Source organism: Chamaea fasciata, unplaced genomic scaffold, assembly GCF_029207755.1.
Source record: "Chamaea fasciata isolate MVZ Bird 193981 ecotype frontalis unplaced genomic scaffold, bChaFas1.0.hap1 SCAF_14, whole genome shotgun sequence".
Lineage (NCBI taxonomy): Eukaryota > Metazoa > Chordata > Aves > Passeriformes > Sylviidae > Chamaea > Chamaea fasciata.
In genome coordinates, this window is record NW_027094099.1 from 1,847,117 (window position 1) to 1,862,831 (window position 15,715).

General features: G+C 48.6%; 1 protein-coding gene across 6 annotated transcripts in view; it reads right to left on the reverse strand.

Moving 5' to 3' along the window:
- Positions 1-13,425, reverse strand: part of PPCDC (phosphopantothenoylcysteine decarboxylase) — a 32,590-nt gene extending 19,165 nt beyond the window's left edge. For 2 of the 6 annotated variants that reach the window (XR_010723029.1, XR_010723030.1), the window contains exons 1-5: positions 13,167-13,424; positions 11,556-11,720; positions 7,520-7,615; positions 5,135-5,263; positions 3,232-3,400 (exon numbers count right to left, since the gene is read on the reverse strand). Coding sequence is in view for 3 of the 6 variants with exons in the window: in XM_066196449.1 (XP_066052546.1) it covers positions 3,232-3,400; positions 5,135-5,263; positions 7,520-7,615; positions 11,556-11,708 (547 nt within the window). In the remaining 3 variants the exon portion in view is untranslated. Of the gene's footprint in view, positions 1-3,231; positions 3,401-5,134; positions 5,264-7,519; positions 7,616-11,555; positions 11,721-13,166 lie in introns of all 6 variants that reach the window. The other 4 variants (XM_066196449.1, XR_010723031.1, XM_066196450.1 and 1 more) reach the window with 4 other exon arrangements.
- Between the last annotated feature and the right edge of the window lie 2,290 nt (positions 13,426-15,715).

The window sequence follows — 15,715 nt, forward strand, 5'->3', positions numbered from 1 at the left end:
CGGAGGACACAGGGAATCCTCCTGCATTCCTGAATTATCCAGATGAAGATAACGGTAACCCAAAACTCCAAGAAGGAATTTATTGATCCTCTGTTATCAGAAAATGGGACATGAGACGACCAAGAGGCGCCACCAAGAAAATTATCTACAAGGAGTAATAAAATGCTAAATTGGTGAAATAGGGGCAGGGTGGGAGAGTTAAAACTAGGAAAGAATTTCTAAACTCAAAGGAATGTTTGAATAACGCATTAGGTTCTTTTGAATATGTAACAAACTGGTACATTTAAAGGCGTGTTTTTCTGAGTTAAGGTGTGCCTTCTGGCTGCACGCCAGGTGCCCAGCCATCAACTATTTGGCTTGTCTGTCTCCTAACTGTCTTTTTTAAAATTTTATTAAACTTACAAATTTTTCTAAGAAAATAAACCTCATTTTTCACAGACTGAAAAGGAGTCTCTCTTGATATTTTGTCCTGTTGGCTAATTGATCTCATAATTTACTGCTCAGCAGAAATTAGTTCTTGGAGGTGTCGCTTTCCTCTTTTTTAGACCTGTAAATCCCCGGAGGTCTGGAGCATCCTGTGGACAAGCTGCAGGCAGATTTGGACCCTTCTGCTCTCCTTGGGTTCAATGCAAGATGTATTCTATTCCCATCTGTTGAAACCGATCGGGGAGGTGGCTTTTTTTTTCTTTATCTCTATGACTCACTCCTCGTAACTCCAGGGGAGGGGTGGGGGCAGGTGTCTTCTGTTAATGGACAGCCATTAAAACCAGGTGGGGCCGTGTTCTTATCTCTTCAGGGACCCATCCTCTCTCCAGGGGATATCTGCTGTTAATGGGCCATCAAGGCTCATTGCATGGCTGATACAAATCCATCATCCCACTGGGAGATGCTCCACCCAGGGGGAGGAGCCCAGCATTCCTCCCTGGATCAAACCTGGGATTCAGAACACCAGCACAGACTGTTTGCACTGGATTCCCAGAGGAAGACCAAACCCATCTCACCACCACTGGACTCTTCAACAGGATCATCTCTGCTCCAACAGAACCACATCTGGCACTACAGGAGGACTTAACTGGACTGCTCCCAACACCCTGACCAACAGGGTATCAGGTTGTATTCTTACACTGTCAGTGCTCTTCTTTTTCATTCGTTTGCATTTTTTTTTTGTACTACTACATTTTTAATATTCCTAGTAAACAACTGTTATTCCTATTCCCATATCTTAAAGCCTCTTAATTTCAAAATTATAATAATTCAGAGGGAGGGGGTTTACATTCTCCATTCCAAAGGAAGCTCTGGCTTTTCCCTGGCAGACACCTGTCTTTCCAAACTAAGACATCTCCTAAGCTCAGGGAGAAGAGCTGCACCTAACAAGAGACACTCCTTCTGCATGATTTAGCAGAGCTACATCCTTCCAGAACACTTCCAAGGCCTGCCTTCTTCCTCCCACCCACTACTCCAACACCTCTGGCAATTCACAACTGGATTTTTAGGTTTAGCAAAGCTAACTCTTACAGCACAGCTCATGTCTACAGGTGGAAATCTTACCAGTATGCCAGGCTCTAGAAATCCAGCCAAGGATGATGAAGGAAAGGTCAGCATGGAAACTATCCAATCAAGACACCCAGTTTGGTAGTCTAACTTTTAGCTGGACTTTTCTAAAGCCACCCTTCAGTAAGGGAGAAAAATTCCTGGTAAAACCTGGGGGCAGTGAGGATCTGGTGCATTTCAGGTGAGACCCAACCACACAGGGTGAGGAAGAGAAACCTCCTAGAGCAAAACAAACCACAGTGTCAACAGACAAAACTGGTGCAAGCGGAGTCTCTCCTGCACTACACGTGTGAGCTTTGCTATGTGCTGCTTGTGTGGAAACCAGGGAAACCCCTGCGTGGATGGAAGCCACAAAACCAAAGTGAGTGTGGAAGAGGCTGTAGGGTGAAAGGCCTGAGAAAAGGGGAAGGGGTAGAAAAAAAGTCAGTTGTGGAGACTAGTTTGGGTCTTCAGAGAGATGGAATCCATTACTGCCCTGCCATAATCTCCCTATAGGCTGCCAGGAAAAGTCCTGGTGTTTGCCATCAGGAAGACCTTGTTGGGAATTGACTCAGGAGCAGAAGTGGAGCCCAGTCAAATGTGGTTGATCCTGCCATCCCTGCATCCCTCTCCTCCAAGCTCCTTCAGGAGTTTGCTCTGACAGCTGAGACAGCTGAGCTGGATATGAAGAAATTTGATGTAATCATGTCTAAAATCCCAGTGGAAGGCTAATCGTCCAGGATATTTCAACTGACGTCTGAGTTACTTGACGACACTTACCTAATTGTAAATATTTATCGGTTTTCAATTCCCAAAGTATAAATCTCTAGAGGCATTGCACCTACCTAAGGATTCCAAAACTAAGCCAGGCCTAGAATTTAACCACCTTGTCTTTGTCATAGACTGCTTACTGGACTGACAGAGTGGTTAAAATCCTGCTGGAGTTGGGGCTGTTACACTAAAATAGGTGCATAGTACTGGGCAGGCTGTGGCTGGAACTGGGGGACATTTTACAGAGATTTGCCCAATGAAATGTTAATAAAAAACCAAATCCATTCATCCAAATGGTTTGTATCAAAACCCTTCCCAAAAGTCAAAACACCTCAGTTTAAAGCAGCTTCTAAAACTCACATGAGACCATTATTTCTTAGCACTGCTAAGAAAAATGTACTGAATCTGAACTTCCTCCACACCCCTCTTTCACTTCACAGAACTCTGGTGTCAAAACCCCAAATCATAACTTGTTTGGGAAGCTAAAAATTAACCCAGGCAACAACAATAACAAATATTAAATGTTTGTCCAGCTACACCCCCAGCCACATCTGCAAAGGGCTTTTCTTACTGTCTGCTCTCAGGAACAAGATTTAATCCCAATGATGGCACAATGAAAACAGCCCCCAGTCCCAGCAAAGGGCAAAGTCAGGACACCCAAATCCCAGGCTGATAACCCTCGCCACAAAACCTTCCTTCTCTTTGATCTTCTCTCTTCCTAAATGAGCATTTCTGTTCAATATCAGGCTCAGCTGGAAGCTCTTAAGGCTACTTAAAAATTAATGACAAGGGATAACACAGGGCAAAGCTCGAGCTTGTTTGTACAAACCGTGGCAGTTCAACATCTCCGTGGCCACACAGCAAAAGGCGGCAGCACATCCCTCCAGGACAAGGGAGGGAAAAGGGCAGGAGCCACGGAAATGGACTGACCTTCATCTCCACACACGAGTTTCTTCACCACACAGGGGATCTCCGTGTAGCCAAAGCCCTTGAGCTGCTCCACCTGCCGAGCTGTGATGGGATGCTCCCACATGGCCGTGTTCATGGCTGGGCAGAAGAGCAGCGGTTTGCTCAGGTCCCACGCGCGGATGACACAAGTCTGCAGGAGAAGCCAAGGGAGGGCTTGGATTTCCTCACTCTTTCCCATGCCTTTGCTGCACCTTTCCAGCCTGGCTGTTGTTCTGTCAGCACAGCTGGACTAACCCATGGGCTGAGACTAATTTGTAGCACATTCCAGGCAAGCTCATCTCTGACAGGCAGGAAAGATGAGGGAGGCTACCCAGAGGATAGATCCCACCCTGCTCCAGCCAGCAGCCCAGGCTGGAGCAAACCAAGCTGGAACAGGATGTGTACAGACTGTGTGGGAGACAGAGAAGCTGAGAGGTGGCCACAGATCCTATCAGCTCCAGAGAAACCCCCAGGACACTTCAGATAAGCCAGCTGCAAAGCTGAACACTGAAAGCTGGCAATGAATGTTTCTGACATGATATGCCAGCTGGATCCACAACTCCCCACGAGGGAAGCAGTGCTGCTTCCAGGACACAACAGAGGAGAACACAAGCACAAGCATCTGGGCTGCTGCAGGACATGCTGGCAGGTTACAAAGCATCTGGCAGCTCCTGTGTGCTACAGGCAATCAAATCTGACCCTTCAGCACTTCCAGATAACCCAGGTTCACCTCATCCCCTTGGAAAGATAAATGCTGGTTGTTCTTAGTGCAATGTCCATCAGATTCCCCAGGCCTTGCAGCACCTCAAACAAAGGGGCTTCCAAGGGAGCAGCTCAGATCACAGAGTCCTTACAGGAACCCTGCCCATCCTTTTTTATACCCTGTGACTTGAACCCCTCCCAGCACAAGGAAATCTGATGGAATCTGTTCTGAACTGCCAACCAGCACCTCCAGCACTCACTTTCCTTTCCTGGAGCTGCCTCCTCCCTTCAACAAGGCTCTTAAAAACAGGCAGCAGCATGTGAAGTCACATATCCCTGACATCCTTCATGAGCTCTTCCCTCTGCTAAACCAGCACATCCACAAGGGACTCAGAAGGACAAGACATTGCTTGTGCCTCCCACAACTCTTTCTGGCTTCTCTCAGATCCCCAGTGATCTGCTCTGTGTGGATTATGTGCATTTATATGCACTTCTTACCCAAAAGGCTGTAGGTCACAGAGATCTGCAGCTTCCTGAGATCTTTTGCCTTGTTAATGCCTGGCCACAAAACATTCAGCCCCGCTAAAGGTCCCCAGCACCCAACAACTAAGCACACTCCCTTTTAATACACTTTCTGATTAGGCTGAAGAGCCTCAAGAGGACTTTAAATACCGAAAAACAAGCCTGAACAAGCAAAAGCCTCTGTAGCTGAGACTGGGAGGTAAGTGGGCATGAGCATGTTTGAAAGTCCGTGCTATGTTAGGTGAACGAGGTGGTGAAGTAGCAGGAAGTAAACAGTTTTATCTGATCTCGCAGGTGTCTTTCCAGATTGTATTGAAAAAACGCAGAGGAACTCAAAAGTGAGTGAGCGTGTGCTTGTGTGTTTGAGTGACAGAGAGAGAGGATGGAGGCAGAAGGAAATACCACCCTCCAGAAAAAGCAGAGCAGACACAAAACAGGGACAGGGAAATAAGACGAGAGACTGACAGAGCTGAGGAGTGGGAAGGGATTAGGTCAGGGAAGGAAAGAGAAGGAGCAGGGAAACCATGCTGGGGAAGTGAGAGACAAGCCGATGAAGGGGGAGCAGCACGTGCAAATCACGCTGTTGGTGATGTTGCAGAAGCACGGAGGTCAGGCAGTCCTGAGGCGTGGCAGCAGCGGCAGGCAGAGCCCGGGTGCTCACCAGCAGGTTGTCACAGATGCCATTGGCGACCTTTGCCAGCGTGTTGGCGTCCAGAGGTGCCACCACCATGAGGTCAGCCCAGCGCCGGAGCTCAATGTGCAGGACGGGGTCAGACCGGCCCTTCCACAGCTGCGGGGGAGACAAGGTGGGGAGCACCAAACCCTCACACACCTCAGCATCCCCACCTCAGGAAACACAACTCCTTATGGAATTCCTGTGGAATGATGCTTATGGAATTTAAGGGATGGCAGCAGATGAGCAGATGGGGGAATCCTTTCCCCATAAGACGGCTCACACATCTGATAGCCACAGGTTACAACTCACAGCCAAGAGTTGTCCCCATCCACAGCATCCCTTAGCTTTGGAATGATTCCTAAGAGCTCCATCCTTCAGCCAGCTGAGCCAGGCCCAAAACAGGGATACATTTCCCGGGGAGCTCATGTGATTTATAAGCTTCACATTGAAGTGAAGCTGCCCACTGGCTTCTCATGAGGTACAGACCTCTAACTGTACCTCATGAGAAGTACCTCATTTTAATTAGGATGCACAACCCGACTCACACTCACAGCAGCAAAGGGAAACCTCCTAAGTACTGGAGGGAACAGTGTCCTGTTGGCTTTCTCCACGATGGATGAGGTTTTTCCAGTTTGGCACTTCCCTCCTCTCTCAGCTCTTTGAATCACAGAACTGTTTGGGTTGGGACAGACCTTAAAGCTCACCTTGTCCCATAGGCAGGGACACCTTCCACTTGACCAGGTTGCTCCAAGGCCCATCCAACCCCTGAACACTTCCAGGGATGCGGCAGCCACATCATCTCCTTGACACACTCACTATTGAATGAATATTTCTGTTTCACTAAAGCCCTGAATTGCTCAAGTGAACCCTGACATTAAGGGCTCTGTTAACTGGGAAAGAGTCTTGAGCAGCAGCAAACAGCATCAGAAGTTTGCTGATGTCAAACTCCCCAGAGGACACCCAACCACAGGCCAGCACGGGCTGCATCAGGGCCACAAAGTGTTCCTTGTCTGAGTCATGGGAAGCCACAACAAAAAGGCAGCATCCGAAAAGCCGGGCCTTCCTGAACACCTTTCCCGCCTCCTCACTCTCTTCTTTCTGGTCGTTTTATTGTCAGAGTGAAGTATCTCACAAAGAGACGCTGAGCAGGCTATCAGTGAGCCCAGAGGAGGCCATCAAGCTGATCAGAGGGATGCAGCACTTCCTCCATGAGGAAAGGCTGAGAGAACTGGCAGTGTTCAGCCTGGAGAAGAGAAGGCTTTGGGATGACCTAACTGTATCCTTCCAGTGCCTGAAGGAGCCAGCAAGATGGAGGGAGGCTATTTACAGGGGCCTGGAGCAACAGGACTAGGGAAAACGGCTTCCAGCTGCCAGAGGGCAGGGTTAGATGGGATACTGGAAGAAATTGTTCCCTGTGAGGGTGGTGAGACCCTGGCATGGGTTGCCCAGAGAAACTGTGCCTGACCCATCCCTGGAAATGTTCCAGGCCAGGTTAATTGGGGCTTGGAGCAACCTGGGATAGTGGAAGGCGTCCTTTCCCATGGCAGAGGGTAGAACTGGATGAGATTTGAGGTCCCCTCCAACAGAGACCATTCTGTGATTATTTCCCACAAGAGCTCCATGCCTGCTCTCCAGTGTGCCAGCAGACCTCAAAGCCTGACCTGCAACTCCTCTATCACCCCACTGAGGGTTCTTCAGAAATAATTGCCTAAGGCTCTAGCACCCTGGGATCCAGTAGGCATCCACCAAGCCCTGAGACCAGCCAGAAAGTTCCCTGGCTGCTGCTATAGGCATGTTTCTATCCACTTAAAAGCAATGCTCATGTGTGAGCAGGAATAGGGGTAAGGAGAGAGCACCTTGTGCTCAGATCAGCACTGCAAAACAGGGATGAAATGTATGGAATAACAAATCTCGATGCTTGTATGAAGAACCTCTTCCTACTGAAGGACTCTCAAAGTGTGTCAGTAAAACTGCAGTCAGGAGAAAAAGCCATCTCACAGGGAGCAGAGATGTTCACAGCCCTGACAGCTAAGCTAAGGAGAATGAAGCTGCTGCTTGCGTGACAAGTATGACTCATGACAAGCACCAAATATGCTCACCATGGCTCGGCAGTGGCTGTCTTGACATTTCCTGACACTCTTCTCAGAGCAGCTGGGCCCAGAGTGGAGAGAGACCACTGCTACAGCACAAAATCCTGCAATGCATCAGGGCAGCCTCTCTCTTCCTCATTTACAGCACATTCTTCAAAAGCCACACTCCAAACATTATTACTAGACCGAGTGAGTCTTGGCCCAGGTTTAAAAAAAGAACTAAGTGTGGTTTCTTGCCAGAAAACTTAGAGGAATGGTTCTATTTGCAGGAGCAACTCACCTGCCACTCCTCTTCATCACCATAGAGGGTCACAGGAAGCTCCTGGGCATTGTAGAAATGTTTTGCTCTCTCAGTAGTGACCACCTTCACCTCGAGCTAAGCAGAAAGAAAAAGACCACTGGTCAGACTGGAGGACAATGTTGAAGTTTTTGTGGCTTCTCAGAGAGCTTCCCCTATTCATGGCTGAAAGGCCAGGCCACCACAGACATCCACAGGAGCCAGAAACTCACTTCATCTCAAACTAAAACAGGCAGGTCCTCACCTGCCAAGCAAAAGGGAAAACCTCTGTGCAGGTGTGTCCATAGCACAGGGTTTCTGTGCAGCAACCCAGTGGCTTTCACAAAGAGAGACTGGGTGAACACGAAGGCCCTTTGATTTCAGATAAACCTGCAAAGCCACTGGAACCTTCATTTATTGGTGTCTACTGGGGAAAGCCTATCCCATCCTTCAGATGTTTATCTGACACACACTTACAAAAGGTGCTAAGGTGAAGCTCTTGTTTCCTCCTGCAGGAATCCTCCCAAGTGGAAAAGGGGGGTTTTCCCTGTTTTCAATGTGTCCTGCAGCTCTGATAAACGTTGCCAACACCTCTTGTCACAGGCAGTGAACCAGAGCTGTCCTCCACATACCGGGATCAGCCAGGGTCAGCTCTGCATGCCCTGACTGCCCAGGCAGGACATGGAGCTGAATTTCCAGCTGCAATTCCTGCCAAGGATGTTCCTTAAACTGGTCAACAGGCAGGCCAACACACAGATGGAGCACTCCCAAGACTAGTAATGAGGAAGATGAACCTCAGGCTGCCAATGACAGTGAAAAATACCCTTTTTCCATGGTATTGTTGGCCACTGCCTGCTTCTTCCAGCAGCTCCCAGAACCCACTGCACAGTTCTGTTGATTGGACAGTGAGATGGGGAGAAATCAGCCCCACCAGCAGCTCCTTCCTGCTGGATAACTGTTCCTTGAGGTACTCAGCATGTGCACTCCTTGCTAAAATCAGCTGCTGGAAGTTCTCTGCAACAGCAGCAGTGATGTGATAGAGCACATTAATCCAGCTCCCAACACCATTTATTCCACTGGGAATGAGGCAGTGTTGGCTCCTTGCATCCTATGAGAGTAGATTAACAGCTGGGAGCAGTGGACAATCCAAGCCTTGGCATATTGTGGCCGCTGGTAATTTTCCCCATTTTCTGAAGGAAAAGTGACAGGATGATACAGCTGCATGACACATTTTTGGTACTGCACACCTGTTTTTCTCAAAGCACCCCTGACCGGGAATCACAGGTGTTTGTAGTGTTTTTGAGTGTGAGGATCACACTCACAGGCATTAGCTGAGTGTATTATTTCCATGCTAACCTCACCCCACAGGAAGCTGCTCGAGCCAAGCAGCGACACCCACAAAGGCGCTATCGCCGCTCCGCTGTGCCTCGGGTGAGGTGTTAACCTCAGTCTGCAAGAAAATTTATTTATTTGGGGGGTTTAAAGGCCACTGTGAAGTTTGAAGGAGGATGGGGCTGCTCTCTGAAATGGTACCATTGAAAAAAAATATTTGTTTCTTCCAAGCATAAGCCTGAGACTAGGGAAGGGCTCTGGCTGTTGAGCACTGCATCCAACCATTCCAGGCAAGAACATTCCAGAGGGATGTTCAAGTCGTCTGAGTTCTGGTGGCTGAAATCCACCACCCCCCCAAGAAAGTTGTTCTGTGAGTTAAATATTCTCCCTAATGAAGGTTTCCTGCTGGGGTGGGCTCCTGGTTCCCTCGTTCTCAGCAAGTCCTTGAAGTCCCTCCAGCTACACTGGGAAGAGGTCAGTGCTCTCAAAATCACTTTAGCCTACACAGTTTATCCTATTTACCTGGCACACCCTCTGTTTGCCTGTGCATATCTTCAACAGCAAAGGCAGTCTGGCCACACTCACACTCCCTCACTGGAGACAGTTTAGATTAGTTAGAGGTCTTTGGCTTAAGCCAAATCTCCAAAACAAACTTTACCAGTAAACTGCTCTCCTGTCTTCAGGCAACACTGCTGGTCTCTGATAGAGGATTCTCCTGGCACAGCCCTTGCTGCTTGAGTAAGGAGGTACACGTGATTATTTTTTAATGGTTTTCTCAGTTCTGACAGCAAAATCTTTCCAGATAGCCTGAGCACACGAGAATGAGCAGCTCCTCTGTTAAATGCCACCCACAAGCTGAGGCAGAGGCTGCCTGGCAGGTGCCCAGTGAAGTGACAGGGTGTGATTTACACCTGAAGTCCAGGGGACATCCCAGAGCTTCAAGAGCAAAACATTTTGCCCACCAGAAAGTCTGTCCTCGCCTTTCTTTATCCTAGGATCACAGACTGGTTTGGACTGGAAAGGAAATTAAAGGTGCTCCAGTTCCACCCCCTGCCATGGGCAGGGACACCTTCCACTATCCCAGGGTGCTCCAAGCCCTGTCCAACCTGGCCTTGCACACTGCCAGGACAAGTCAAGGACAAGTCAAGCAAAAGGCAGTGAGCTGTCACATCCACTGGCACCCTCCAGGAGGTGTTAAACTTTACTGAGCAGCAAAACCACTCTGCCAAGTCATTCACCACAGACCATTTCAGGCAAAACATCAATTTGAACTAACCACTCTGGCTGCAAGCCTGTGACCACATCTCCTCTGGTATCAAAGCCTTTCCTCTGCCCCTGCCCTGCCTGCTTTGTAAAGTTCTGCTCCAGCAGTAAAGAAATTGATGCAACAGCCTGGTGCAGGACTCAACAAGCTCCATGGGAAAGTTACACCGACTCAGCAGGCCTTGAAATCACAGCAGAAATGAGCAAATAACTTTGATTAATAAGCTTTTATAAACTCCTGGATGTCTCACTTTTGCTTTTTCTGCCTTAAAACCAGCAGCCACAAAGTCTGCACTGGATGTCACAGACCTCTGGGGCTATACAGAGAGTTTGAATCCAGCTGTCTGCAGCTTTTAATAATGAAACAAACACTCAAGAGAGAAGCAAAGGGTTTAGGCCACATTCTTACCACGGGTCATTTGCATTCTGCCTGTCACCTGCACAGAAGGCTGTCCCAAGCTCCAGGAGCAAAGGAAAATGGACAAGAGCCAATCTAATCCAAGAGGGAGAGGATTAGAAGATCTCTATCTCTGGCTCTGGGCTGGTCACCCCATTCCTTGATGTCATTTTTCTTTGTCTTTCTTATTTCAGGCTGGGACCTTTGACCTCACTAACCACGTCAGGTCAAGTCATGAATTAACTGAGGCCACACATGCCTCACCTCCAGCACCCTTTCCAGCTTGGATATCAACATCAACCACATAAACCAGCACCTCCTCTGCCTCTGCTCAACGTACCCACAAGGCACAGCCTCCCAAGTCATCCCAAAGGATATTCATGCAGCAATCTAATTGATTAATCTGCATATTTCAGTGCACCCTCTTGCCCCCGCCATGTTTTTCTTACACTGCTCCAAAGTATTTCCTCCATTTCTAAAAACCTCAACGTTTTAGAACGATGTTTTGCTATGTTTAACTTTATCCAACAGCAGAAGAGAGCACATTTCCCTCCCTGATCAATCACCAGTGGCCTCTGCTGGGCACCTCTGTTACTCCAGACAACAAAGAGTAAAAAAATACTACACGAACACACATAGCAGCTCGTGTTTTCCATTTCTGGTTTTACAAGGTCTGTTTTCCCTTTCTGGATCACATCTGGAAAAGCCACATCCCACCCATGGAAAACTGCAATACCTTGGAGATTTCAAGTTTCAGAAGCATCACCCCCTGCCTGATAACTTGACCGACAAGGACAAACTCCAGAAAAAAAACCAAAACACCCAAAGCAAAGACCTTTTCAAGTATGAAATGATAAAGGGAAAAAAACCCAAAACAACAACAACAAAAAAACGAATTTTTAAAAACAGGTGGAATCCTCCTCACAGAAATTTCGGACCTAAAGGGCCCCCAAGGAGGAACTTGTCACTTCAGCAGAAGCCACGTGATCTCTCCTCAAAACAAGGGTAACTCCAACTTTACAAAGCTCCAGCACCAGCTTCACTCACCCCAGGGATTTTCAGCAATTCTGCAACGAGCAGGGGCAGCTTGAGGGCAGCCACGCTTCCAGTCACTCCCAGCAGCACATGGAATTTTTTCTGTGCCACAGACGAGCTGTTCCCTGCAGGAATGCCAGGCTCTGGCAGGGAGGTGGGCTCCATGCTCCAGTCCAACTGTGCAGGCACAGGCAAACGAAGACACTGGGCTAACAGAGCCTCCAAGCACAGCTCCAACCCCACCACACTCCCGAGGGCAGCTTTGCCTGCCTTTCAGCGTTTACATTTTGTTCTCAGGCAGCTTCAAGAAAACAATGTATATTTTTAGAATTATATATTTTGTTAACATATTTCTTCTCCAGGAGAAGAAAAGTGACTAATAGTGGTCCTCACTAACGAGGTCAAAGAGGTGGCAACCTATGTCGCCAATCTCGTGCCTTCTGAAAAAAACTGTATAAAAAATGGAGACAGAAAATTAAATATAGAACTTTCCTGCTGACCTTCCTCCTGCCTGCCTCATCCTTTCGTGTCCCAAAGTGTGTCACAGAAAGATGGGATGGCTCTGGGTCACCCCACAAATGTCACCCATCCCACAAGGATTTCAAGCACCAGCGCGACTTCCAGGGCAGCTCAACATTTAATGACATTTTTCTCTCAGATATTGGGAAACAGACTCCTAAAACTTGAGCAGAGAGGCCACAAAAGCGCCCTGGTGAAGTTCATGACCCCCCCCAAAATGAAGACTCCCACACTGTTGAACACAGTCCAGATAAATCAAGCAGCTTGGGATAAAATTTTACAGCAAGCTCTCGAAAGGCAAACAAACCCCTGCCGAGCCGCCTTCCCTTTGCACTCTCTGGTGATTAATAAATGCACAGAGATGTCTTAATAATTAAAACTGTGGGGCCTCACTTAATGCACAACCATCTTGTTTCTCACCGTGCTCCTAAACATTTACAGCAGCACGAGGAATTATTCCCTAGCGGCTCTAATTCAGGTCTGCTGCTTCCTCCTGGCCTCCCTCTGCTGCTGCCACACCGATAAAAACCATCAGAAATTAATGTTCTGGCGGGGAAATTGACACGAGTATCTCAAGTATAATCAATGAACGATTAAGTAGCAAAGAGAGGGTAACAAAAGGTAACCTTTTAAGAAGGGAAATTTTCAAAACGCTTAGAAAGTCATGCTAAAAAGGATAACAAACGTTAAAATTATAAAACAATGATAAAAATGGTAAAATGACGGTAAATACGGTAAAAACAGTGGGAAAAAAAGGTGAAAAAATTCAAGTGGCACGAGTAAAGAATAACGGCAAAAAATAGCAAAATAGTGGGTTTTAATTTAATTTAAATAAAATAATTTTAATATAATTTAAATAAAATAGTTTTAATATAGTTTAAATAAAATAGTTGTAATATAGTTTAAATAAAATAGCTTTAATAAAATTAATGAAATTCATTTTAAACTTCTGGATTTTATTACAAACTAATAAAAATATTTTTAAAATTGATAATTTCAATAAAATAACGGCAAAGGATCATAAAAAAAAAAAAAAAAAGCTGTATGTGAAATAACATACGTAACATAACGCTAACAAAGTGCTGGGCCGCGCTTTCCTCTTACCCAAAACACAGCTGTGGGGAAGCAGCCACTAGAAAACAAGCAATTTACCCCTAAGGGTTAATGAAAGCGACTATGAACGCGGTAGCGATGCGGAAAACGGCTCCAAAAGGCTGCACAAGAGCAGCGGGAAGCCCCGGGGACTCCCAGAAGGTACAAACAGCGCTCCGATCCCGCTCGTGGCGCGGTGTGAGGGAGCGGGGCCGCCGGTGGGAACGGGGCCGCGGGCGGACCGGGAGCGCGGGGGGTGCCGGGAATTGGCGCACGGACGACGCTGATTGGTGCGCGCCGCTCCCGCCCACGGCACTGACTGGTGCTCACTGCTCCTGCCCGCGGCGCTGATTGATGCGTACCACTCCCGCCCACGGCGCTGATTGGTCCTCGCTGCTCCCGCCTGCAACTCTGATTGGTCCGCACTGCTCCCGCCCGCGGCGCTGATTGATGCGTACCACTCCCGCCCACGACGCTGATTGGTCCGCACTGCTCCCGCCCGCGGCGCTGATTGGTGCGGGCATCGCGCGCGCCCGGCCGGAGGAAGGGGTGTCATGGCGGCTCCTCACGACCCCGTCCCGGCTTATGTACGCCGAAGGGTTTTGTGGCCCCTCTGTGCCCCAGCCGTGCCCACGCGAGGGGTCTCGCCACGCCAAGGGCAAGGGGGTGGCTTCAGGCTGCTCAGTAGTCTTAACGGGGATTCTGGCTCGTGGCAAGGTTTTGGAAACCTTTCCTACGGGATTCACGGCAGCCACACAGAGCTGGCAGGGGAAAATGGGTTAAAGGACTATTTATTGCCTGAGGCACAGACGAGGTGGAATGGCTTCCCACGCCAGAGGGCAGGGTTAGGTGGGATGCCGGGAAGGAACTGTGTCCTGGCACAGGTTGCCCAGGATCCCTGGGAGTGTCCAAGGCCAGGCTGGATGGGCCTTGGAGCACCCTGGGACAGTGGAAGGTCCCTTCCCACCCAAACCATTTCATGATGATGCTGGCAGGACAGATCTGGGGCAGCACGTGGTGCCCAGCCCTTTGCAGATCCCCAAAAGCAGCAGTTATTTGGACATCCCTCTGATAGGGGCTACAAACAAGCAGCAAGGACGGCAAGAGGCTGAGAGCTCTGCCTTGCTGACTGCAGGGCGTGGAACACGGACACCTCAGGAGAACACCAGGTGTGTTCTATCCCGATGGGCCTCTTGCCCAGCAGCAGCAGCCCATCTCTCCCACCCCGTGGGCTTCAGGAGCACCACGCTTTGATCACACCCACAGCAGGGACAGCTTACAGATAACCGAGGTGAGAACAACGGGTGGAGTTTCCCACCTGGCTGGAGCCACGGGGGCAACATTTCACACACTCAGGAGACACATCGGAGAGGAGGGTTAGGTGCTGAAGCAAGGTCTGTTAGTTACAGCTCGTTACAGTTATTATTATTGATGCATCTTATTGTCAATGCAAGAGGTGAAGTCACTTAATTCATCATTTCTCAGACACGGATGGCAGAGCACGTGGTTTGGCAGAGTCAGTTTTAGGCGAGCTAGAAATGGATTGCACAATATTTAAACCTGATTAAGTACATAATAGGCTTAGCAAAGGATTACTTTTCTCCTGACATTTTATACATAAATATATACACACACACACAGAGACAGGCATTTTATCAGTAGCTGCATTTTAGTCTGGTCAAGAGACAACTGCCTATTGCAGAATGACTGGAGTGATACCCTTAAAAAGGAAACTAGTCTTGGTGTGCTTTGCTGGAGAAGAGAAGGTCCTTTTTCGGGTGATTCTCAGGGGTAGGGGTCACATCCAAGCATCACTGCAGGAATGGAGGGGACAGGTGAGGGGCTGGGGACTCTCACAGTCCTGGCTGGTGGCACACTGAGCTCCTTCCCTGTGTCAGGCAGGAGATACTGGAGCCAAGGGGATGGACTGGATTCTGTTTGGGCTGCTTTTCGAGGACTTGGAGAAAAATTTGGCTTATTTAAAGTGCATTTAGAGTTGAAAAGCATCTTGGAGAAGTAGCTTTCCCTACTCCTGCCCTGCAGCATCCATCCCATTTATGCTCCCACTCATAATCTTTTCTAGGGTGTGCCAGTCACCTTCCCCAAGAAGTGTTGGTCTGAGCTCAGCTGCCTCCTGCTAGGGTGCAGGATCATTATTTAATGTCCAACATCCCCGAACTGGGCAGGGGTTCAGGCCTGACAGGGATTTCTGCACCAGGAAAACACACGGCCACACCTCACCACGCTTTTTAGGAGCGCAAGTGAGCAGCAGTCCTTCCCTCCAGCCTGGAGGTTTCCTTAAGAGACTTAAATTAGCACAAACCTCCAAAGCTAACGGGGCCAAATCTTGGCCTGGGCTGTTTCCATGAGCAGGGAGACTGCTTGGATGTGCTGGGATAGGGGGTGGCAAGATTTGACCCGCAGCCTTGCCCAAGCGTAGGTCCTCTGAGGAACGCTCTGTCGCTTTTACAGCTGCTTTTCAAAACAGAAGCCTTTAAAAGAACCAGACTCAGGATGCAGAATCTGGAATGGGATGGTTGTATCCCACAGGGAAAACCTGT